General features: G+C 38.2%; 1 protein-coding gene across 6 annotated transcripts in view; it reads left to right on the forward strand.

Moving 5' to 3' along the window:
* The first annotated feature begins 985 nt into the window (after positions 1-985).
* Positions 986-25512, forward strand: part of LOC143340465 (uncharacterized) — a 506553-nt gene continuing 482026 nt past the window's right edge. For 5 of the 6 annotated variants that reach the window (XR_013079448.1, XM_076762454.1, XM_076762456.1 and 2 more), the window contains exons 1-2: positions 986-1141; positions 2526-2870. Coding sequence is in view for 5 of the 6 variants with exons in the window: in XM_076762454.1 (XP_076618569.1) it covers positions 2830-2870 (41 nt within the window). In the remaining variant the exon portion in view is untranslated. Of the gene's footprint in view, positions 1142-2519; positions 2871-25512 lie in introns of all 6 variants that reach the window. The other variant, XM_076762455.1, reaches the window with a different exon arrangement.

The raw sequence follows: 25512 nt of genomic DNA on the forward strand, positions 1-25512 counted from the left end.
ACTATAGAATGCACTTAATATGCAAAAATATAAGAAATACTTAAAGTAAGATACGAATTATTATATTTGTGGGGTCGAGACACCCCTCTACGAAGCTTCCATTTCATTAATTTTATTAATAAAAATATTAATTTGCATAAAGATTCGCAATCTAGCTGTAACATTCAAATTTATAAGCCATATTATCATGCATTCAATTCTTATATAGTTTTTATTCGTTCATATGAAACCTTTACCACAGCAAAAATAATAAAAGAGTTTCAAATGAATATCCCGAAATAAAGAGCAGTTAGTTTCAAGCATTATGCATATTACATTTTCTACATTTGTATATCTTCTGTAACTTTGTCATTTTTGCGAATTTTACTTTAATATTTTAGGTCATTCTAAAACCCCCAAGCATCGAACAGAGATAAAAAAAAAAATTTCAATTTTTTCAATTCGTTACAATGGTTTCCCCCCTTAAGTAGGCCAAGAAATAACAAGCAATAGGCAGACAAAGCGTCACTATAATTATTCTCAAAATAAACTTCAAACGTGATTTGCAAATAGGAAATTTCAATATCGTTGTCTATAAACATCCGCTTGCATCGATTTATACCTTTCATACAGAATAACCGTATTGTTGCTCATACCACCAATTGAACAGATAAAAAAAAAAAATTTCACGTTGGTTTCGCCCCTTGAATAGTTCGAAAAATTAGTTTCATCATTCGTACATAAACGAGGCCCCCGGAGGCTGCAGTGCCCTCTAATCCGTGCCCGCTACCGCGCAGTACGAGGGTTACCTGTATAATTCGATTGATTATCAGCGAAGTGGCCCGTGGCGCTCGGTATCGGTTGTACCTTGAGCCGTGCCTGGTCGGAAGGGGAAGTTTGTGGGGAGTAGGAGCAGGGTGGGGGAAACGAGGAGCCCGGCGAGCAGCCGGGAAGGAGTACCGCGTGTCTGCCATCTCTGTCTTTGGTTCAGTTCGAGTTCGGCGCGCAGCCGGTTCGTGTCCGTGTGTTTCGCGCGCGACTTCCGCCTGATCGCTCGTTTCTTCTCCGCGGCGACTGGCGTCGATACTTCGTCACCAGTGTTTTCTCGTCGACTTCTGCCCCGGAACGCGGTCACCAGGTCGTGCTTCCCCCGATAACGTTAGTATCGAGCATCGATTCGTAGCTATTCTGTTCCTCGACGAGCTTTGGCCGATCCAGCGTGTGGCCCTTCGCCGGAAGAATAGAGTCTTTCGACGATTCCGTTGCGTTACGAATGCTCGGCCCGCGTTGCACGCCGTCGACGGGACGGTGATTCATCGCAAATATCGAACAGAGGGGTTGTTTCGCCACGTTTACGCGCGAATCGCGTTTCGACTTTTCCCAATGCACCGTAGCTTCGCCGTGTTGCGAGATCAGTCGCAAACGTGAACATTGCGACGTAGATTGCTCCGAAATATCGACCGTTCGACGCGTTCGTGCGACGACAGTGGATCTGGCGTCTTTGAGAAACGTCAAGACGGACGCGATCTCGTGGGACGTGTTTCCGTTCGGGGGTTTGCTACGTTCGCGCGTCTTCTTCTTGTTGCCAGCTTTGACAGTTTAGAAACGTGTTTACATATCTTTACATAATACGCGTCCATTTTTAACACGAGTTCTCGGGCGAAACTAGAAGTTTAGATCATTGTTAATGTCGTAAGTCTTCGGAGAATATTCGTTCAGCAACTTTGGGTTAATTATTGCTTTCATTATCACGGTAATTTATTGTTTGGGACGAACGATCAATCAGGGAGACTAGGTAGCGCTCACGCTGACAACATTGACAGCTAATTAATCAGTGACATACGAATCTTGTGAACATGCAACGTCGGACGTTTACCGAGATGCGTCCACGAAAACAGCCGTTATTTGACAACAGAATTCTTAACGAGCTTTCTTGTATACGGACACTGCGATCTATAATTGCTTAGTTCTTTTTTATCGTCGGTGAACAATAAAATCGTTTCTGTTTTCTCGAAAAAGGGAAATAAGATTTTCGTCGAGTCGACTGTTTTCCAGTTGATTAGCTTTGTTCGATGATTCCGATTATGTCGAGACGGTGATTGTTCATTGATAAGAGGACAATGAAGAGCTGACTCAATCTACTTGATATTAACGTTCCTTGCCTTTTGCTCGACATCTTTTGTACCTTTCTTCTTTAAAACGGAGTACGATCGCGGAACGTTCACCTGTACTGACGCGCGAAAGAGCTTATTACGCGTTAACGGATCGCAGAAACGCTAGAGGTTCTCCGTCGAAACTTTTCATATCGTCGGTCTCGAGGGGCAACTTTCGCGCATCGATAACGAAACGTCGATAACTCAACCGTTGTTCGAAAGACTTTTATTCTTCCGTCGATGCTTCAGATCGTTTCCGATTCTGTTCCAAATAAAATCTCTCGCAGCAACCAAGCGTTTGACGATAATCTAAATGGTGGATGTTGAATAAAACTGGAGCCTACGAATCGTGCTCGCGACTACGAATCTCTCGATTCTTTTTTCAAGGGACAGCGAAGGTTCGCGCGCGAACGAGCGAGCCAATCCCGTGGAGTCCCTCGATCGTTTCGAAACGAGTTCTTCGCGAGTGTCGGTCGATCGAGTGTCGACCTGGCTGAGGAATAGCGAATAATCGTCGCGAAGTAACAGAGAACAGTGGACGATCATGGTGTGACTCGGGTAGCTAAAGAGATCTTTCGGAAAGATCGACGAGGTTGACCGGTGGTTGTGTGGTGATTGGTTTTGGTGGTGGTGGTTGATACGCTCCTGGGAGTCGGAAGCCCGTTGGCACCTGGGCCTCGTTTACATCGGTTTACTCATGTTGGGAGTTTTGAAGCGGCGCTGGAAGCCATCGAAAAGGTGAGCCCTTTTCTCCAACGCACCTTTTCCACCGCCTCTTTCGAGGAAAATATTCCTTTTACGTGCATCGAAAAACACTATGCACACTTTGTCGAATTTCAATTAATTTGTCCTTTCGGTGGTCATCGAGAATATTAAAAATTTTGTTGGAGAATAAATCCTTGTGGATTTATTTTGAAATGATAGCTTTTGTCCAAAACTGTGGCTTGCGTTGCTGAATTCGTGCCAATATTGTTGTACGAAGAAATTTGTTGCAGCAATATTTACAACTCCGCCGTAACTAGAACAATAGAACAATGGAACAATAGAGTAATGCGACTCTAACGAGAAGCAGTGTTACAGAACGAGTTACAGTGAAAATAAACGGGCCGCATACCGGCGATTTTAGTTGTCGAAAAAGTTTTTGAATAATCGGATAACAGTCGTAGGGACCTGCATGCATCGAAGAATTTCGATGTCTCGTTATTTGTCGAACGACGTTTTTCTTTTTCCTCTTGAACAGTTATATCCTGTTCGTGGAACCGTATGGTGGAACCGTCCTGTTTGAAATGTCGTTAGTAGAGAGGATCGGGCATAGGGCCATAGGTAAACACACCTGCCTTCTGGTTTCGTATTTGTCGTAAGATTGCTTCAGAGTAAACGCACCATCTCCAGAACCTTTGAAAGGATTGTCGTTTAATTCCAGCGGTGACTTCGAGGATTTACAAAAAGCGTTGTTCCGCGTGAAAAATTAGGCTGAATAGTTGGGGGCTAAAATTGAAAAGGGACGCGAGTACGTTTATCCCTCGTATGCAAGTTTACGACTCAGAGACACTCGTTTTAATTCTCTTCGTTCTTCCAGTGGTAGAAACAACGAGTTACTCGTGCATGAATTTTACGATTCTTCGTTTCTTGGCGTTAATCCACTTTGTTCGAGGAAATGATGGCTCAGAATGTTCGTAGACACGGTAAATTACGAAGGAATGGGCGAGTAGAATTTTCTAAATTATTTTATAAAGTAGAATAAATTATATCGATCTGATATTTTGCTATTTGCAAAGAATAGTGCAAACGTCATTGTCGTAAATGAAGGAAAATAGCTTTAGTGATAATGTTTATTGAATAACGGTTTTACTGAAATTTTAATTCTTTGGATTCTTGTGGTATTGCAATGCAATTTTCTCCCTGAATTAGCATTTAATTATAAGAATTGGAGTAAAACCTTCAGGTTATATTGTTTTAACTCTTAAATGGTAGGGTGAAGTACGTAACTTATGGAGTAGGGTTTTGACCCTAATTAAGAATATAAGTGGAGCGTACACATTATTAAATGCTTGGTTATATATTTATTTTAATGCTATGTTCATGGAACATAAAATCGAAATTAATATTCTTCTCTCTGTTTTTACATATAAGAAATCTAAGATAGGAGAAGTAAAGTTTTAGAAAGAGAAATATACAGGGTGTTGGGTCAGGTCTGGGAAAAATTTTAATGAGAGATTCTAGAGGCCAAAATTAGATGAAAATCAACTGAGACTTCATTAAAAAGTTATTAAAAAATTAAATTAAAAAATTTCAAAACATTCTAAAAAAATTATTTTTAGTTGCGGGGCTCAATTACAATCATTTTAGGTGAACACACATAACTCTGAAATCCTACCCAATTTCGAGAAAAAAATTCGAGTAGGTGCACAAATTTTTTGACAAAATTAAAAAATTTCAAGTTGTTTAAAAAAAATTATTTTTAGTTACAGAGGTCAATTACAAGCATTTTTTGTGAATAGATATACCTACGAATTCCCTCACATTTTCGAGAAAAAAATTCTTTACCGAAAATCTAATGTGAGGCCAGAAATGCTTCCCTGAAATTTCATGCAAATCTTTAAAATGTCATAACTTCTGAACGGATTGGACGATTTTAATGTTTAAAAAAGCAAACTACGTGTATTTTGATGCGGAATATGTAGAAATTGCAAAAATATTCGAAAAGTTGATCCTTGACCCCGCAAAATAAGAAAAACCCCATAAAAATGCTCCAATTTTCAAATAGCCATAACTCCTGCAATAGTGAATATATTTCAATGAAACTTTTTTCTGAAGTAGGGCTCATGGGTACCTAAAAAAAAGTATTAGACAACTTTTCTATAGGGTGTCAAACAAAATTACTAAAAATGGAAAACGAATTTTCAAGAAAAATCGACAGGGGGTAGGTGCCTATATTTTCCGACGAAAAAAAAGAATTACATATCGTTCTAGAAAAATTATTTTTAGTTGCAGGGGTCGATTACAATAATTTTTGGTGAATAGACATACCCCCGAAATCCTACGCAGTTTCGAGAAAAAAATTCGAGTCGGTGGACAAATTTTTCGAAAAAAATTAAAAAATTTCAAATCATTCTGAAAAAATTATATGTAGTTGCAGTGGTCAATTACAATCATTTTTGCTGAATAGACATACCCCCGAATTCCTACACATTTTCGAGAAAAAAATTCGAGAAGTTGTGAAATTTTTCGACAAAATTCAAAAATTTCAAATCGTTTTGGAAAAATTATTTTCAGTTGCGAGGATCAATTACAATAATTTTTGGTGAATACATATACCCCGGAATTCTTACGTACTTTCGAGAAAAAAATTCTTTACCGAAAATATACTGTGTGGCCGGAAATGTTTCCATAACTTTTTAACGAAGCCTCAATCAACAAATTAGTATCCTTAATTTTCGTCTTATTTTGGCCTCTAGAATCTCTCATTAAAATTTTTCGCAGGGTTGGCCGAACACCCTGTATACTATTTTGATCCTTACTAATTTATTTAATTTCCTATTTTTTTAAATCCACCACTAAACCAAAATGAACCAAAAAATTCGCTCCCATTATTGCTGACGACACATGAAACAGTATTTATAACCCTTCACCAATGGCATATGAATTATGTCGACATGTATAGAATCGATTTGTGGAGAACAAACTAGATATGAAATATGAAGGAAACATCTCTTCGATGGTACAATGTTTGCTAAATTGTATAGTATAAGCAGCTTATGAAATAACGTTCGACTCGTTGAAATATTAGACAGTCCTCTAATTATTCTCAGTATAATAGGTAAAAGTCCGTTAACTATAATCTCGTCACGTTTATGCGCGTTTGGCCGTGGTATTAAAATTTATCCTCCGAAATACGATCGAGTGGCGCGCGTGCTGGCTAGGTGAATAAATATGGTTATCGAAACGTAACTATAATCCGTGAAAATATCCGAACGCGTCCTTGCATCGTAAATTAGAATAACACCGACGACGTGGCCGCGGATTCGTGTAACATAATTGCATCTTCGTAAATAACGCTTCGACGTAAAAGCGAACGTTGATGTGTGCAACGAAGGTGATTACGTGGCCCGCTGCATAACTTTGCATGATAATGTTTACCCGGGCTAATTTAAACGAATTATCATAACACCTGCTGCGCACAGGTCCCCTAATTAATTTTCATTAGATCACCCGTTGACTAAATCAAGAACGAAACGGTCCCCGTCGATGGAAGACTCGTACGGTGCCATTTTTACCGTTCGAATTCCGCCAAATTTCAGTTTGGAAAAGATGGTTCACCTTATTTTATCAAAAATATAAAAGCAAACTACGCGTACTTTGGCGGAGAATATGTATAAATTGCAAAAATATTCGAAAAGTTGATCCTTGACCTCGCAAAATAAGAAAAACCCCATAAAAATGGTCCTATTTTCAAACAGTCATAACTCCTATAACAGTGAATATATTTTAATGAAACTTTTTTCTGAACTAGAGCTTATGGGTACCTACAAAAAAGTATTAGACAAAATTTTCGTAGGACGTCAAACAAAATTATTAAAAATAAAAAACGAAGTTTTAAGAAATATCGACAGGGGGTAGCTGCTGAAAAAAAAAAATTCCAAATCTTTCCGGAAAAATTATTAATACTAGTCAGTGGACAGATACGAAGGAAAAAAACAGTTTTTCTTTCTACATTTTATCCCGCATGTAGCCTCTCTTCAGAAACTTGGTTTATCGAACAACAAAACTCTGACCCGCATGTGGATGGAGAATGCAAAAGGAAATATTGTTTGTTTCCTTTGCACTTGTCAAAGGCTATTACCAGTCTGTTTATTACATCAGTATAATATAATTTATATTATCTTTGCTATTAATTCGACTCGTAAGTCATCTTACAAAATTAAAATCGCAAGCGTTCGAGTGAAATACCGAGAGCAAACGTAACGATCTACGCCCGTAATGGTAAAAGCGTGTTGTTTGATATATTCCAGATTAATAATTTAATTGGGACACGTGTCGTACAGATAGCAACGAGTTTTTGAACGCGCGTTTACGGTTTTCCTTAAAAATTAATACCAGTTCGAGCCTCGCGGCGAATTATTAAGACGAACGGTCGACCGTGTTCACCGCGATTTAATTTGTATAATTTGATTTAATATAAATTTTCCACGCGAGCAGCCTCGTAACGGTATTCGAAATTAAACCCGTGTTCGGTCAAAATGCTAACTAGTGCACGCGATTCCGCGTGTCTAGTGCAAGAAATGTGTGCGATGCGCTTGAAATGCAAACGCGGATGAAAACTAGTTCGTTAAGGAATTCACACACAGGAAGCGCATCGGGTGGCATGCACAACAGTTGCGGGGGAACGTTACAAAAAATTACATCAAAAATAACCGCGTTCCTCAACTCGATAAATCAATTTTTATAAATTCGTTTGTTTAGCTTGTACACGTTACAATTATATTTATTAATTCTCAGTTTGGCGGACCATAGAATGTGCTTTTATTTTGTAATTTTGTTCTGTATATTTTGTAAAGTTACTGAGAAATTTGTTTTTCTTTTGTCACGTTTGAGTGTTTTTATTAATTGATACGATATGTATTGTATCGTATGCTGAAATTGCGCATTAAAAAGTGTTTGCCAGGTATTGTAATTTTTCGGGGCCATTTGTGGAGGGGTTAAATAAAATATTTTCCAATATTCGGGCACAGAGTAACGCGCAATTTCGCGGCAGACAGTGTCTGTCGGGGCCATTACGGATCGACGAACGTTATTCGATAAAACCTCGGTTCTTTTTTTGCTTCACCGGGCATCCATCTCGCGGAAATGCGTGAAACGATGAGCAACGTGAAAGGGTCGAATAGGATTTGCGCGTGGGTGTAATCTCGTTCGTAATTATATCTGTCGCGCGTTAGAAGCGCGCAACTCGATCAAGCGTAAATCCTCCTCTCGTTTCCGGATATTCCGGCATGACAAAAGGAAAAAGGACAAACCGTAAAGAGATTGCGAATGCCATGGAAAAGAGAATATGGCGTCTCGCCGCGGAAAATAAGGACGGATCGTAATCGGGTTTCGTTGCACTCAGGTTCACCTGACGGTGCCACGACGGATAGAATAAGATAAGTCGAGAATAGATGGATTATCCGTGCTGACGGAACGGTATGATATTTTGCAGACCGATATCCCAGCGGGGAACACGCGTGCAAAATTATTCAAATGCGATACGGGGCTCGAGAAGAGAAAAACATAATTTTGGAATAAAAGACTTGTACCATATTAAGGAGGTATTGCTGTTTAGACTGTCAATTTCACGGCCCTTTTTGTGATTTTTTTTTTAATGATAGATAGGCTGTTTTGTACTGAGACTTTCTAGATATATTTATTTATCTTATAAGCATGTAGAATATTTTTTTCATGAAAAAATATTAAAAATCGTGGGAATTGTAACTTCTTATTTAATGGCCCTTTTGGAAAAGGTGCTCCAATGACTTCCAGGATTCCAGATAATTTGAAACAGAGGGGGTTAAAGTATCTTCATAAGGAAGATTGTAGTTATAGCAGGAACTAGGGAGAAGTCAAAATCCTGATAAATAAAGAAATGGCGACGCTTCAAGTTTCGAATTTCTATTTGTTAATCGTTCCTTTGTCTTTAGCGTATCAAAAAAAATAGCAAAACTCAATATTTTTTTAAATCTCTAGTTCCAGCTATAAGGGCGCGTCTGCTGAATATTCTCTCCAAATTTGAAGTCAATCGGTTTGCTAGATCTCGAAATATCATGTAAGCCAGTTTAAATGCGTTTTTTTAAACAAGAAGCTATAACTCTCGCAATTTTTAATATTTTTTGATGAAAAAAATACTATACATACCTATAAGACGAATAAATATATCTGCAAAATGCCACTACAAAACAACCTACCTGTCGTTAAAAAAAAAAATCACAAAAAAAGGCCGAAGATATGATAGCCTAGACAGCAATACTCCCTTAAGTAAGTTTTACGTAAAAATTCGTACAGGGTGTCCCAAATTTCAATGGCCAAACTAAAAAATTAAGAAACACGAAGGAAGCTTATTGATAATGTTGGGAATTGTGTTAAAAAATTCTAAAAAAATAGGGAAAAGGAGTTTCGAGCTTTGAATTCGACAGAGAATTGCCTAACGTTTTCTTCATCAGGGTTTAAGACAATCTTTTTGGATTAAATAATGAAATACTGGGGGGACTCGAGAAAAGAACAAAATAATTTTTGAATGAAAGACGTATGTACCATATTTCTGTAAATTAAGTAAGTTTTACGTAAAAATTCGTACAGATTGTCCCAACTTCAATGACCAACAGAAGTCTACGAAACACGAAGGGAACTTATTGAACGGTGTTAAAAAATTCTAAAAAGTAGCAGTAAAAAGTTGTTTCTAATTCTGAACTCGACAGAGAATTGCCTGTGTTTTCCTTGCCAGGGTTTAAGACAATTTTCTTGGGTTGGTTAAATAATGAAATACTGTGGGAAAAAGGTAGAAAACTAAAACGAATGGGCCAGCGATTTTCAACGGAATCTCCTTGTCCGGAATTTCATTGTGCTCGTATGTAACCCAGCGCAGGTGAAATTCCGCCAGCGAATCCGAATGGTTTCTTTCCTCCAGCGTCAATTAGAAGTCCTCGCGAACGAGCAAGAAATCTCGCTCTACGGAACAGCTAAATTCCGACCGAGTTTCTGCGCTGCTGCAGTCGCTGTCGAAAGCTTTTTTTTTCTCTCCGAACAAAAATGGATACGATGCACTTCGGAGCGATCGTTCGGGTGTTTCGCGTTTTCGTGTATTGTCTGTACGGAGGAAAAGCACCGGGGCACTTGATCCCCTGAAACCTACGAATTTTTAGATCTCGATCAGTATTTCGGGGCGAGAAATGTGGGTCACGCGAGAACTTTTTCTTCGCGGGAACTTATTGTTCCAGTTCTCGTTGTAGAGTGGTTTTGGCAACCGAGAATTCACCTTGTTAATTTTATTTTAACGTAAGTTACATTATTTCTTCAGCGAACATTGAGGAACTTGGTTGCTTAGGAGTTTTTATAATTTTCATTTAATTTTGTCGATGGTGGTCTGTTTTTTTCCTTAAATTATTTAGACTCTAAATAGTATACTATGCAATACAGGATTGTGTAATTATAATTGTCGAAAGGAATGTAAACTTTGTGATTTTTCGTACGGGAAAAGTATACGTTGTAATTTTAATGGAACCACTTTTTCTACGCCTATCGATCCTTCTTATCAGTGTGCGTATAATGAGAGTATTAAATACTAGGCACTAAAAAGCGTTACGTCATTGGTTTTACGATGTAAATTGAGCTGCTGTTAAATCTTAATAAAGTGCTGTGTTTCATAGTAATCCGACATTTATTTCAAAATCGAATTCAGTCACTAACTGATACACGTGAGTAACACTTAAGAACGTGACAGTAAGTCTTGAATATTACATCATAAATACAATGTCAGTTTCTATTGAATACTGCTTGGCCGAATAAACTGATGCTCTAGCATTAAATATGAAATATCTTGATTTAGTTACTTTAGTACTTCCATACCTTGAGCGTATTTTCATAGCTATTTTACGTAGAACGTAATCTCGGTATTAAAATTTCTTTTACGTTCCTAACATTAGAACTACCGAGAACTGGTCAAAATGACCCATTCGTAATTTCTAATAAAAATTGGAGTTTTCTATAAGAAAATGAATAAATATTTATTTCCATTATACGTGCCCTCGAGTATCTATCGTTTTAATTCCTTTGGTACAAATAAATACACCATAATTGTCGTCAGTTCTGGCGTTAAAAATCTAACACAGCAGTGTCTAAGGAAGTATTGCTGTCTAGACTGTCATTTCTTCGGCCTTTTTTTGTGATTTTTTTTTTAACGACAGGTAGGTTGTTTTGTAGTGATATTTTGCAGATATATTTATTCGTCTTATAGGTATGTACAGTATTTTTTTCATCAAAAAATATTAAAAATTGCGAGAGTTATAGCTTCTTCTTTAAAAAAACGCATTTAAACTGGCTTACATGATATTTCGAGATCTAGCAAACCGATTGACTTCAAATTTGGAGAGAATATTCAGCAGACGCGCCCTTATAGCTGGAACTAGAGATTTAAAAAAATATTGAGTTTTACTATTTTTTTTGATACGCTAAAGACAAAGGAACGATTAACAAATAGAAATTCGAAACTTCAAGCGTCGCCATTTCTTTATTTATCAGGATTTTGACTTCTCCCTAGTTCCCGCTATAACTACAACCTTCCTTATGAAGATACTTTAACCCCCTCTGTTTCAAATTATCTGGAATCCTGGAAGCCATTGGAGCACCTTTTCCAAAAGGGCCATTAAATAAGAAGTTACAATTCCCACGATTTTTAATATTTTTCCATGAAAAAAATATTGTACATGCCTATAAGATGAATAAATATATCTACAAAGTCTCAGTACAAAACAGCCTATCTATCATTAAAAAAAAAAATCACAAAAAGGGCCGTGAAATTGGCAGTTTAGACAGCAATATCTCCTTAATCGAAACATCGAATCCTTAGTATGGAAGCTGTGGCTTCCAAGCGACAATCGGATGTAATTCATTTGAGTCAAAGAGAAACAAAACACTCGCGTACTCCGAGTGGGCCTGAAATAGCGGGAGCTTTTAAATATTTCTCGAAATTTATGCGGCAGGGATACGAGATATTTGGTCGTAGCCGTAGACCGTTGTTACATCAGCGGAATTTCTTCGGTTAGCGAAGCCCGCGGTTCTGCGAACACGTTCTCCAACGCGAAGAGAAATTATGCAGAGACGATCTAACTTTAGAATTTCGTTCCGCGGCTATCGATCGATCCTTCCTTCTTTCTTCCCGCAGAAATTTCTACGAGAACCTGCGAACCTTCGACACAGATTCCCAGTTAATAAATCACCGTGTTGTATTCCGAATCTAGAAACGCGAAGTTATAATTTAACAAACATAATGTGTTTCGGTATTTCTTTTATGTATATCGTTATTGTTGGTTACAGATTTTACTAAAATTTACGACTATTTATAGTTATCAGAGAATCTTCATACAAATTCGTATTTTTATTAATTAAATGGGAGCTTTGTAGAGGGTTGTCTCAACCCCTAAATATAATAATTTGTATCTTACAAATATTAAGTACATTCTGCAGTTTCTTGAGAATTAAAATTTCCCATAAATGACAACAGAACTATTAAATTTTCTTTTGCTACAGTGGTTAATCGTTTCCCCGATATCCTCTGAAATTTATGAAATTGTATATACGCCCCTTTTCCCAGTTATTCAGTGAATTATTGAAAATGTCCTTCGTTGTTGTAAGTAACCGTGAACGTACGAAGAACATTTGGTGTGTTGTTTATCCTTTTAAAGATTCGAGTGTAAGTACTACTTAAATCGATCGTTAAACAGAAGGGAAGCACGAGTTCCAAGCGTTTCACGTTCGTGTCCCTTGAAAAGTTGGGACGTTCTCGACTTTCTGTAACAACACACCTCGGTTCCCCTTCTTTTGAAACAGTATTCGAAGCTTGGGCGCGACGTGTTTACACAGAGTTCGATATTCGAGCCATCGGCCGTACTTGTTTTCCGAGCCAACTTGCATCTTGTTTTCAAACATTCATTTGATAAATGAAACCCGTGAACGCATAATATCGATTATTTGAGATTAATTTCCAATTATTTCGCGATACTTTCTCTCAACGATGTATACCACTTTGGACATGGCTTGGAATATTATTAATTTGTTAGAAACTCTACGAGATTTCTAATTAATAGTTTTTGGTAGACGCTATGTAAGAGTTCTGCATAGTACTTGTGTATCATCGAGGCTAGAATTCTGCGCGTCCGTCCACCGAGTAAAAATAGCGAAAGCCGAGCAGAGGACGATTTTGTGTCCACCTAGAAACGCGAAATTCCGTCGACCAGAGTATGATAAACTTAACCGTACGTCGACGACTCTGTCCTTTAAACCAGGGCTTGGCAAACCACGAGGCGTGAGGCAACAATGATTTTTAAACGAATTTCGTGACCAGAATCGCGAAACGGTAGAAGAAACCGTAGCTTTGAAAATCCTTAAAATAAAGAAATTGTAATAGAAAATAAATTTTATTAGAATACGTTATAGTAATGCATAATTACCTTATAGAAAACACGGAACCAACCTCATTGCGAAACACGCGGAACTCATGATTTATGATTATACCGCGGGTGTTCATAAAAATCTTTAAAAAGAAAGGATGGAAAACTGGGACTTGGAGTAAAATCTGTTTGGTCGAAATTTAAAAAATCTTTCATTTTAAATAATTCTTACGTACATATCACACGTAGACTGCGGTTGTTTATGCATTTATGGAAAATTTTAATTTTCAAGAAGCTACGATAAAATTAGATACAAATTATTATATTTAGGGGTTGAAACAAACCTCCACAAAGCTCTCAGTTCATTAAATTCTATTAATAAAACTATTAATTTGCACTAAGAAAATTTGGGACTTGAAGTAAAATTTGTTTGGTCGAAATTTAAAAAATCTTTTATTTTAAATAATTCGTACGTACAAAATCGTAACTTTGCATCTGTGTAATGTTTTTCCTTTATTTCTTTTTAATTAAATTATAAAATAGATACAGAAACAATTTCTTATCTTGTAAATAAATAAACCTTTTTTTATTAGATTAATATTCCGGGCAAATTTGGCAGCTAAAATTGGCGTTAAATTAAAGTTTAGTGTGCCCTAAATTAATATACAGAAAATCATCGGGGTATTTTTCTTTAAACTCAATTCAAAGTTGATAAACATTTAACATAAAAAATTGGGACCAATTGTTAATATTGTAAAAAGATTGTTTAGCAGTTTGGAAAGTACTATAATATTGTACACAATTTACAAAAATCAAATTAAAAACACAAACTTTCGGTAAATAGCACACGTTCAAATGCACCGAATTAAGTTGTAATAAACTGGCATCATTTTGAACAACAAATTGGTAGATTCAGTAAAAGTTATGTGTGTTAAAATCCACGTTACTTTGTTAACATTTTGCGATATAAGAATTTATAAAACATAGACTTTTGTCCATTGCTGGATACACTGTGCAACGTTGCGATCTCTGATCTATTTTCGACGATTAATCGTCACATTGCACTCGAAATTGAACGCGGAAATTGAGTTCTACGTTGCACGAGGAGTGTTTCTGAAACAGGTGGAGCACTACGGGGGGTTCGCGTCGATGGGGCCCCTTTCTCGTCCACGCGAGTAGAATATGGTTGCAAAGTTTGGCCACCTATTTCAGAAACATCGTAGAAAGTATAAATCTCGTGGCTGGCTGATGGACGTGAACCGAACGCTGGCTTCGAGTGCGTTGTTCCATTACCGTTCTGGACGCGGGCAACTTACGATCGGCCAGGCATAACAAACAAATTCTGTCGGTGGAAACGCTTTTCGTCTGCCAAGCCACCGGTCCTCTCCTCTCTCTCTCTGGCGGATAAATTTAATTGCGAGAGAGGCTGCCCCGGCCACCGTCGCCGAAGAATGACCTTACGACCGGCTCACCTTGGCGGTAATCATGCCTTGAATTATTCAAGTTCTCTCGCTGATAAGCGACCGTGGATAATATATCGCTTCTAATTAGCGTTTGTCCGTACCGAAAAGAAAGCTGGGAGATTCGTATCCTTAGATTCATTACCACGCCAGGGGAAGATCGTTAGATCTCGCGAGAACATACACGGTGATCTTTTCGAGCGTATCGTTGTACCATCGGTAATTAATGGCGGGGATCGTGTTCGATTTGGGCAGTCGGTTCGTTCCGGTGTTGCAACGTTAGAATGACGCACGGTCTATCGAACGATGCACAATACGGTCTCTACGATCATTTTTGACGTATCGTGTATTGGATAGAATAGGAAATTGAAAATTAAAGCAGGGAAGGAACGGTTCTTTATAATCTTTGTTTGGTCTTCAGTATTTTTAATCTTGATGATATCGAAGTAGATGAAAATTAGATGAGAATACAGTTTCATCAGATTTTCTAATTTCTTTTTGTTCTCATTAAAATGATATATTGTTCTGAAATAATTGGACTAATAAAATTTCTAGTAGAAAGTGGGTTTCATGAAAATAAAATTAAGAGCCGCATCGTAGAAGCGCTATGGCCACGTCTGTTCTATAAATATACAGTTTATTAATGTGCAACGTTATAAATGTTACGTTATGGCTCTTATTTAGATCAATTGCACTTTTCACAAAGATAGAAGGAAGCAATCTTTTTTCTAAATTGTATTAAAGCTCATATTTGTTTGGGAGAATTTTTATAGTATATTTTAATGGAAAACAATTGTTGTCGTTACGAATTTGTTTGAAAAATATTCCTGTCTGATTGTTCAAAATTTGCGTAACGAAAGATCTACAGATATGGCTATTTCAGTTATGTTAGTAGAGTAAGCGTTATAAAATAAATAGAACGGCCATATCGCGTTTATGGTGCATCGAGTCAAATGGATTCTCGCCTTTCTAGGAGAAAGTCATCAGCACTTGTACTAATTAAGAGGCCTGCCCGAAAGAGACAGGGTTTTGATCGATGCCAAAGCTGGCGACTTTCTCCTGGAGGAGCAAGGATCAATTTAGTTTTATTTCGTAATACAATATTATATTGTTACAAATTTAAGCGATAGAATTTCTTGGTACACTTTTCATTCAACTGGGCAACAAAAAATCATACATTAATTTTTAAGGGTTGCAAAGGGGAAGCTTCTCCTTTTTAGCACGTTCTAAAACAAATTGCAAAAAAAATTCAACTACGTGGAGTTGTTCGAATTTGGAGGATTTTGGGGAAAAGAATTTTCTTGCTCTGTGTTCGACTGTAGAAGTATCCTCGAGAAAATTCATTCAAGAGTCGTGGAAATTGAAACTTTGCCTTTCAACACTTTTCACTTTGATACTAAGATAAGTTATTCTCAAGCTGAAATATTAAAAGATATAAATTTGAATAGGGTTGATGAATCTTAAAATGATTACGAGAATGATTACTAGGACAAATTTTAATTCAAACATATTTTTTAATTTACAGATTTTTAAAATCAAAGTTAAACGAACAGAAGGCAATTTTTTGGCTCTCAAATAAGCAATTCTTTAAGTTTCGAGCGTATCCTGTCGCTCGAACAACCGAATGCTCGGTTCAGTTCGTAAGAATCGAGTTTTCATCGTCCGAAACAAGAAGCTACCGGATCGTTTGGTGTATCCGGACAGCTCCAGCATCGCGTTCGCGGCTCTTTATGGTTCCCTAACGACGCGTCGTCGTTTGTTCGGCGACTACGCGCGAGTTCCAGCATGGTTTACGAGAGTTCTGCGACGATTCCGCGCGAGTAGGCGAGCGCGACGGTATTTGCATCCTCGCGTCGGTACGGGAAGTTTAAATAGCCGTGGTATTGTTTTCTCGTGCCGGCTTTAGACGCGGATGAACTTATCCCTCCTTACCTCACCTGCTCTTTTCACCTTTTCTCGGCTGCCACGAATCGCGGGCCCATCGCGGGTCGAATCAAAGGTCACCGTGCACAGTTGGTTCTGTTTAGTCGATAATACCGGGGGATCACGAATAGGGTCGTGTGCGAAATTCCGTATAAGGGCGCACGTTCTCACACGAGCCACCAGCATCTCGAGAGCTTCTCTTCTTTCGCTCAGAAAACGCTTCCGTTTCTGTTCGATCACGATCGAACGCTCGTCAGACACGATCTTCATTCCGGAAATTTAAAAAAAATTTGTATTACGCAATTATTGAATATTAACCCTTTAATATTTGATTATTTTTGTTAAATTTTTATGTTTCACGTGAAATTTTAGTTGGCGGTTCAAATAGAAGCAACATAAATACTGTTATTTTAGTGGAAACAAAACGAAATAAAATAAAAGAAATTTAGCGATTACTGTAACTGAAAATCCTTGGTTTAGATGGTTTGATAAAATTTAGCAATTTAAAATAAAATAGCCAATATTTGCCTCAGTCTCTAATCGTTATTACTCTCACAATTTCACAAGACGCGTACCTTTGGAACACCTTGCACACTCGTATAGAAATCCTGCATAGTATCTGCATGTATTCAGCGTAATCGACGGATAAAAAAATGTTTAAAAAAACCGTGTCGTTCGCTCATCTTTTTTCGTTGCAGTGACCGTGTCGCCTCGCTGGGGTCTTTCACTCGTATTTTTATGAATGAACGTACAGACGCCGATTGCGACATTCCGCGGATGAATGGAAGGAGTTCAAGAATGAGCTGGCAATATCCTTTCCTTCTCTTTTTCCGTGTCGCAATCGTTTGACTGGCCAAGTGCTGTTGCGTTCTTTCTTTCGAACGCGGCGATGAAATATGGCGCCGGGGGAGCCAGCTTAGGTTTAATCATTCGAAACGGCCCATCACTGACACCCTCATGGTCATAGATTAATCAGAGAGCAACGAGATTTTGAGGAAAAACTAGCATTTTACACGATCATCGCGAAACCATCGATTTCGTATAGAGTGAATCGAGATTATTGATGAGTTAGGGAGGGGATTTGACAATTTTTTTACAGCATAAGGGTTTGATGAAACTTTTCGCCACTTTCCACATATATTCCTTAACATTTCAAGGTACAAATATCTTTTTTTCCGTTACGTTTTACGGACTTTGGATGAAATAATAAATGTTATTCCTTATGTCTATATATAGACTGCATAATAATAATTATTTGAACTATGTTTATTGCATAATTAAATTACAAATTTACTACAAGAATCATTTCTTTGTGTTCAGAGTCGTGTATCTTTGACAATTTTGTATTTTTTAATTTTTTATTCCAAATCGAAGAATACAAATGTTAGACTGCACCATTCATCCAAAGTCGATAAAACGTAACGAAAAAAAAATATTTGTATCTTGAAATGTTAAAGAATATATGTGGTAAGATGCAAAAAGTTTCATCAAACTCTTATGCTGTAAAAAAATGGTCAAATATCACTTCTTGTTTTACCATTTTACATGAGCCTCCCTCCTTAAGCAATTTAAACGAAGTCATTCGCGAATATAAAGGGTTCACCATTACTTGCCCTGTATGTGTAATGTTTTGTAGAATCGTGGCGTCAATGTATTTCATATTACGTATTTAGAGGACATTCTGTTTCCATTGTATCTAATTGTTCTGTGCATAGAATTATTGGCGCTGTCGGTGGACTTAATAATAGACAATAGACGACGATTGTGTTGGAAATAAAGCGCCATTTGCTTCTGCGCGACCTAGAATTCTTCTGACTTACTACTTTTGTACCGTGTGCTCGTTAAATGTGTGTTGTTAAGAGGAAGTCGAGTGTTGCTCATTTGAATCTCCAAATTTCTACAGGTCCAAACGTCCTTAAATATTTAGTAACGATATTCCAGAGATAAGTACGAATCCTGGAATTTTGAATACTGTTTCAAAGTAGAACTTTCTGGTCGAAAAACTTAAGGTCCACGAGCTCCGTTAGATCCCCAAAAGGGAGAGAAAAGCTAACGATTGACATTAACCTCGATCGAGACCTGCTTTCCTTCGTTCCGTCGAGTTAAAAATCCACTTCGTTGGAGGGTCTCGAGCACGTTCTGTAACAAAATATCATCGAAGAGGGGTAGCAAACGGCGTCGTTGCGTCTAATGCCGTGCGACTTATCCGCATCAACGGTACTCAGCACTTTGCGCACGACTGAGCTTTCTTGCGTTCCGGCAACGCGAATCGAATCGTAGCTTCGCGTTTGTTTTTGCCACCGTGATCCCGTTTGCCACCATGCCAACCTGCAGAAAATCGAACGTCAGTTTCGTGTGTATCGACTCCGTGAAAGTATCCGTTCCAACGCTCGTTTCGTAGTTACGTTCTCCTAGTTTTATGCGAAAACGGTTATTGCCCGCTGCAACGAAGCATAATTCGCCATTAACTTTTTCCCCGTGTCGTTTCAAGCGGAATTGGAACACAACCGGCATAAAAATGAACGTTTCGCGAAATATCATTTTTTACTTTCGACGACCGCGCACGATTTTCGATACACCGTGTGAACGTCGAGACGTGTAAACTTTCGCGTCGACGAGAAAATCCTAGGGTATCGTAAAAGCGTCTTGGCAACCGTTGTACGTCCCTGGTCGTTTACCATTGTTTTTTCCCCCGGTTCTTTTTCAATTTACGCGATTTCTTCGCGGCCTCTTTCCATTTCGGCTGGAAACTTTTGGCGATGCCGTAGCTCGCCCGTAGTTTCGCCCGTTCGCATGCTCTTTGCACTTTTTACGGGTTTACGAGGCGAACGCGGCCCTTTCGAGTCGTTGCACGTTCCCGCAAGAAATTGAATTATTACCGCCGGCGCATCCTACGAGCGTAGCGAGAGACCCGGAATCCTTTCTGCGCTTCTTTGTTCCGCTCGCGTTAGGGGAGACTTTTATTTCTTAATAATTGACATCGACGAGCCCCGGACGCGAGCCCGGTCGATGTAATTTATCATTTCTGCATTTCTCCACGACTTTCGTGTTCTTTCGTGCCTCTCGGGGCCGCAACGCGCGCCCGACCGTTTCGATGCATTGAATTATTGCCACGGTACAGGTGCACCTGCAACCTGTAAACGTTCTCCGCATACGGCTCTTCGATTTTACATAGGTAGCTGCGTGCGCATTGCATCATTCCGGGCTGTCGCGGTGCTCGAAAATACGCGCACGATTGTTGCGGGTTTTTTTGTCGCGTAAAAAACGTTCGAATCGTTCGCGATAAATTTACGATAAGAATTGTAGATTCAAGGTACAATCTGTATAATTTTCATCGCTCTTTATAATCATTAGGGCGGTATTTGTACACTCCAATAGCTTAATTACTGATCTAACACACTCTTAGATATAAAGACATTCGATGTTAAAGCTGTGGTGATTTGCTGTAGTAGGAAAAATAGTAGATCGAGTGCTTGTGAGAGAGTTACAAGTGAAGCATAGCCCTCTACTGGCGAACGTGGGAAGTAGCGCTACAGAGAATCACAGACGAGGTATATGAGTAGACCTTACACTTTATGGACTTTCGTGATCCAATTTGACTGCCATACTGACCTGAAAATTCGGAGGTAATTTTAGCACCCTCTTCTCATGGATGGCGGTCAGTTGAGAAACTATTCACTGAATTGGTATTGATGGGCAGATAGCTGTAGTGTGATATCTTTTACAATAGTGAATGTATTTCATTGAACTTTGTTTCTGAAGTAGAGATCATGGATACCTACAAAACAGTATTAGACAACATTTCCGTACAGCGTCGAATTCATTAAAAATCAAAAACGAATTTTTAAGAAAAATCAACAAGGGGTAAGTGCTGTTTATTGGCGAAATCAAAAAATTTCAAATCGTTCTAAAAAAATTATTTTTAGTTGCAGGGGTCAATTACAATCATTTTTGGTCAATAGACATACCCTCGAAATCCTTACCATTTTCGAGAAAAAAATTCCTTACCGAAAATATAATTTCTGGCTAGAAATGTCAGCCCAAAATTTCATGCGAATCTTTAAAACGTCATAACTCCTGAACGGATTGGACGATTTTAATGTTTAAAAAAGCAAACTACGCGTATTTTGCTGGAGAATATGTACAAATTGCAAAAATATTAGAAAAGTTGGTCCTTGACCCCGCAAAATGAGAAAACCCCCATAAAAATGGTCCAATTTTCAAACAGTCATAACTCCTGCAATAGTGAATATATTTCAATGAAACTTTTTTCTGAAGTAGAGCTCATGGGTACCTACAAAAAAGTATTAGACAATTTTTCTGTAGGACTTCAAAGAAAATTTTTAAAAATCGAAAACGAATTTTTAAGAAAAATCGACAGGGGGTAGGTGCCTAAATATTTCGGCGAAAAAAAAAAATTTCGAATCGTTCTGAAAAAATTAGTTTTAGCTAGGGGGGTCAATTACAATCATTTTTGGTGAATAGACATACCCTCGAAATCCTAACCATTTTCGAGAAAAAAATTCGAGTATGTGTTGAAATTTTTCGACGAAACAAAAAAATTTCAAATCGTTTTGAAAAAATTATTTTCAGTTGCAGGGGTCAATTACAATCATTTTTGGTCAATAGACATACCCTCGAAATCTTAACCATTTTCGAGAAAAAAATTCTTTATCGAAAATATAACGTGTGGTCAGGAATGTTTCTGTAATTTCATTTTTGGTTTCACTTCCTCTTGCGTTCATTTGTGTAACCTGTCACGAAAATTGTAATGGGGATGTAGAGCCCCAGAAAAATGGGCTGAGAAAGTACATTGGATGTAAAGTCTACTCGTACACCTCGTCTGTGACCAAACGTCTCCCGAAATACCGTTTACTGCCAAATGCAGAAGTTTGGATTTGTCGATTCTACTTCGGATTATTATTTCAATCTGTCCTCTTCGACAAGTAAAACTACAGGGGAACGGAATGGAAGGAAAAAAACATTTCCTGTTACGGGTCGACGAGAAAAAAAATGGTCGTTTCTGTCGTTTCATGGTTGGAGACCTCCCTTCATCGACCTCTTCGTCCCTGCGTGTTACGAACCACGCAACCCCCGTCTAATGGATGCTCTTGTCACATAGTGGGTAGCGGTCGTGAAGGTACCGACTGCATTTAGAAAGGTCGTTAAGGACTTATTATAGGAACGCGTTGCGTTACCCGTATCTGGAGGGTGAGAGGCAGCAGGCCTCTCCTCTTCACCCTCGAACACTCGAGGCGCCTTTACGCGTTAAGGTCTGTCCACACAAGGATTAGTCTCTCTGTTCCTTGCCGGGAATGTCTTTTAAACGAGGATTCGCATTATGTTCTTAAGTAGATTTGGTGTTACGGTAATCAAGGGGTCGCGGAATGTAGCTACCATCGTCCCTCTGTTAACCGAAATTTCGTCACAGTGTGTATTCAGGATTCTTAATTGAAACCTGTGGAGCAGAGAAAAATTTGGAGCAATTGCAATATACTTACTGTCGTTCATAAATATGACACTTGGTAAACGATTATTATAATTCCAAGATAAGTTGCCCAACAATCTTATAACCCTGTCTAATTTCATATATCCGAGATAAATTTCCTCGAAAATTTACATACCACGAATAAGGATAATGCTAATTATATCTACTGTAATAACATCCAAAGGAGAGTAACCTAGTTGCGAATGGACGAGGTTTGACGTTAATTGCTGTTGTAAACTCCGACTCTATGAGTTTACTGTACATCTTGAAGAACATTAATCGTTTTTCATTGGATTTCTCGATAGAAATTTGCGAGTAAAAAGAACAATGAAGTTGTCGAGATGCAGGTGTAGGTGATCCTTTATTAAATTGTTCGCAACATGTGAATTTTCAATTTATAAATCTCGTCTTTGTATAAACCTGTGGGGGAAATTTTTTATCGAACTTCTTGCAAGCTACACAGAAATAACATTCTATTAAAAGTGATCGCACAGGAGACGATACCATTTAGACGTATAAATATCCACGAACAAATCTTTACTGTAAAGATTTTTTATTCAGTTGCAGAAAAAATAGTGATATGTCTTTGATTTATCAATCTGGTCCATGCACAAACCTCTAGACATTTTTGGGCCGATTTTTTTTGGTAAAATGATTTCATACAAAAATGGCTGAACGAAGAGATGGTATTCGGGGAGTTTTTGAATCATATTGGTCCTGTTTGTGGACGGAGCTTCACGCGAACGAGAGTTTGTGGTCGATGTGTAGCGTTTGTCGCGCGTTTGTTGCTCGAAGATGTTCCCGCGTATTTATAGGCGTCATGCTGTTTGCTTCTGTATTAGCCCAATTTGCTTCGTAACCCCCGTGCGCCCATGGTCACCCTCCAATTAGTAGATTAGTCGGAGCATAACGTCTCCGCCTTGTTGGCGCGATTCGCGAATTCCAGGCCCACCGCGGGGGGACGCTCGATTTAACGCAGCCGAATCCACGAATTCGTCAAGAACGCATATTTTTTTCCAAAAACAAAGAAAGGAACTTGGTATCCTCGAGTTCCAGCTAATTTCTTGGTATTTTAACGAGGCATTCGACTGAATTTCGCTTTCGTTACACATCCTGTGTTTACTCTAGAAATTTAAAATGTTTCGTTGCAAATGAGGGCGATAAATGAAGCAGATTTTCGAAATTTCATTTAGCTGTTACTTTAACGTATGATTCGAGTTTTGTTATTTTTTTGGTAGTTTTCAGGAAGTTTATTAAGCCATTTTTTGGACGACTTTTTCTCCAAATTCGTGAATATATTTTTACCGTTTTAATGTTTGTTAGTTCTTTCTTGGGGAAGTAGAAGAAGCATCGAGGAGTTGAGGTCGATTCTAAATGTACGGTGCATCGTATAGTGGAAAGAATGAACGCGAAAAGTTAAAATCGTGGGGTGGATCGCAGAGACAAATGCTTTCAGGGAATGGGACGGGTGTTTTGATTTTTCTTGCAACGTTAACGCGTCTTGCGAGTGCTTCGCGAAATTCTGCGGAATGACGACGGTGAAAAGAAACGACGGCTTTCGAGGCAGGTTCGTTGACAGTGCAGAGTTACGAGGAAAATTTTGCTACGTAGAAATTTATTTCGGATAACGACGCGCCGCTTGACAAATTCGAAAAGCAAGAACCGTGTAACCCGATGTTACAGGAATCACGGTGACAAATACTTCCCAGGAACGGAGTAATAATATAACATTTCTCGCATCGGTTGAAAATATTGCTAATTTGATGGCAATTAGGTTCTACGTTTGAGGGGGTGTAGAATAAGAGGAGCTCTAAAGCCATTTAACTTTCTATTCTAGTACGTTATTTAATTCGAAAGGATACGTCTTTATGATACTTGTAATTTAAATTTGGGTTGTTTTTACTATTATAGGAATATACAATTATGTGCATAAAAATTGTTACAGTTGCAAAAAATCTGTTTATATTCCAGGTTGACATTTTTATACTATATTATTGCAATCATAATATTTTAGCCTCGTTATAAATAGAGTAGAAAATAAAAACGAATGGAATAGTTGCAACCCTTAATTTTGATCGAAGAAAAGAAATTATACCACATTATTGAAATTATAATATTTCAGCCTAGTTATAAATAAAGTAAAATATAAAAACGAATGGAATAGTTGCAACCCTTAATTTTGATCGAAGAAAAGAAATTGAAATATTTTTGTTAATTCCACAAAAGTCTTGCTCAACTGCTAACCATCGTTTCTCCATAACATTAGAGCTAGGAATAATTTTTCTCGTTTATGTATACAACTTATTAACGTTGTACTCTTCGAGGATACGAGGGGTGAAAGTTTCTAAGTCAACGACGTTTGCGCTCCTCTTCGAGCAAAGGAGGCCTGCGTAAACATTTACGTAAATATTACTTCACAAATGAGTTTGGACAGTTTTGGTCTCTCTAGTCAGGGGAGTCGTGCGAATGGCATGTAGTACTTCGTAGAGGCGATGACCTTACAAGTGGAGTTTCCTCTTAGAACGAATCCATGAGGGGATGTAAGGGAAACACATAAGGGAACGGGAAAGAGACACGCTTCGCTGCCTTTACGCCTTCGTTCATTCCCTAATTTCGTGTTTCTCTGCTCTCGAGCCGGAACTAATAACCCCTAAATGACTCGTTACTCTCTACGAATCGCTCGTACAGCCCACATGGAACGAAAGGGACCACGGTCAAAATTTTGATTAGTAATATTTTTTACGAACATTCTTAACGCTAGCAGAACGCAAACTTTAATCATTTTTTGGCTTTAAATAATTCATTATAAAATGAATTAACAGAAAATGTTCAGTGTGGATATATAAATTCAATTCATACAAGTTCTTGAAAAAACTGAATCTAGTTCTTTAAATCTTTAATTCTGGGCTCGTAAATACAACAATTCTATTATGGGAGGTGTCTTGATTGGCAGTTCGAAAAGACTAACCCATACGGGATGGGCAAATTAGTGTTGTTTTCTTTTCTATTTGCCAATATATGATCCGGCTCGAAGGATCAATTCAATTCCCTATTTAGATTCTTAAATTAAGAAAATTTAGATTAACGGGCAGACATCCCCATAATTACGTTTAAGAATGTAGAATAAATAACGATGGTCGAGGATTTCCTGAGGAATGATTCAACCCAGCGTGGCGGCACGTTGCAGGAAAAAGGTGCGGCCAACGGGTAAAAAATCAATTTCCTTCTTCGAACCTGTTTAAGATGCCCAACAATCCGTCGCGTCTCTAATTATCCCCCTCCCCGCGGTCGATTTATACACACAATCGTGGTTTAACGAAGCACGGCCACGCACCAGCTGTCCGAGAGACGCGCACAGGAAATGTATTTCCACG

This window comes from Colletes latitarsis, chromosome 3 (assembly GCF_051014445.1).
Source record: "Colletes latitarsis isolate SP2378_abdomen chromosome 3, iyColLati1, whole genome shotgun sequence".
NCBI lineage: Eukaryota > Metazoa > Arthropoda > Insecta > Hymenoptera > Colletidae > Colletes > Colletes latitarsis.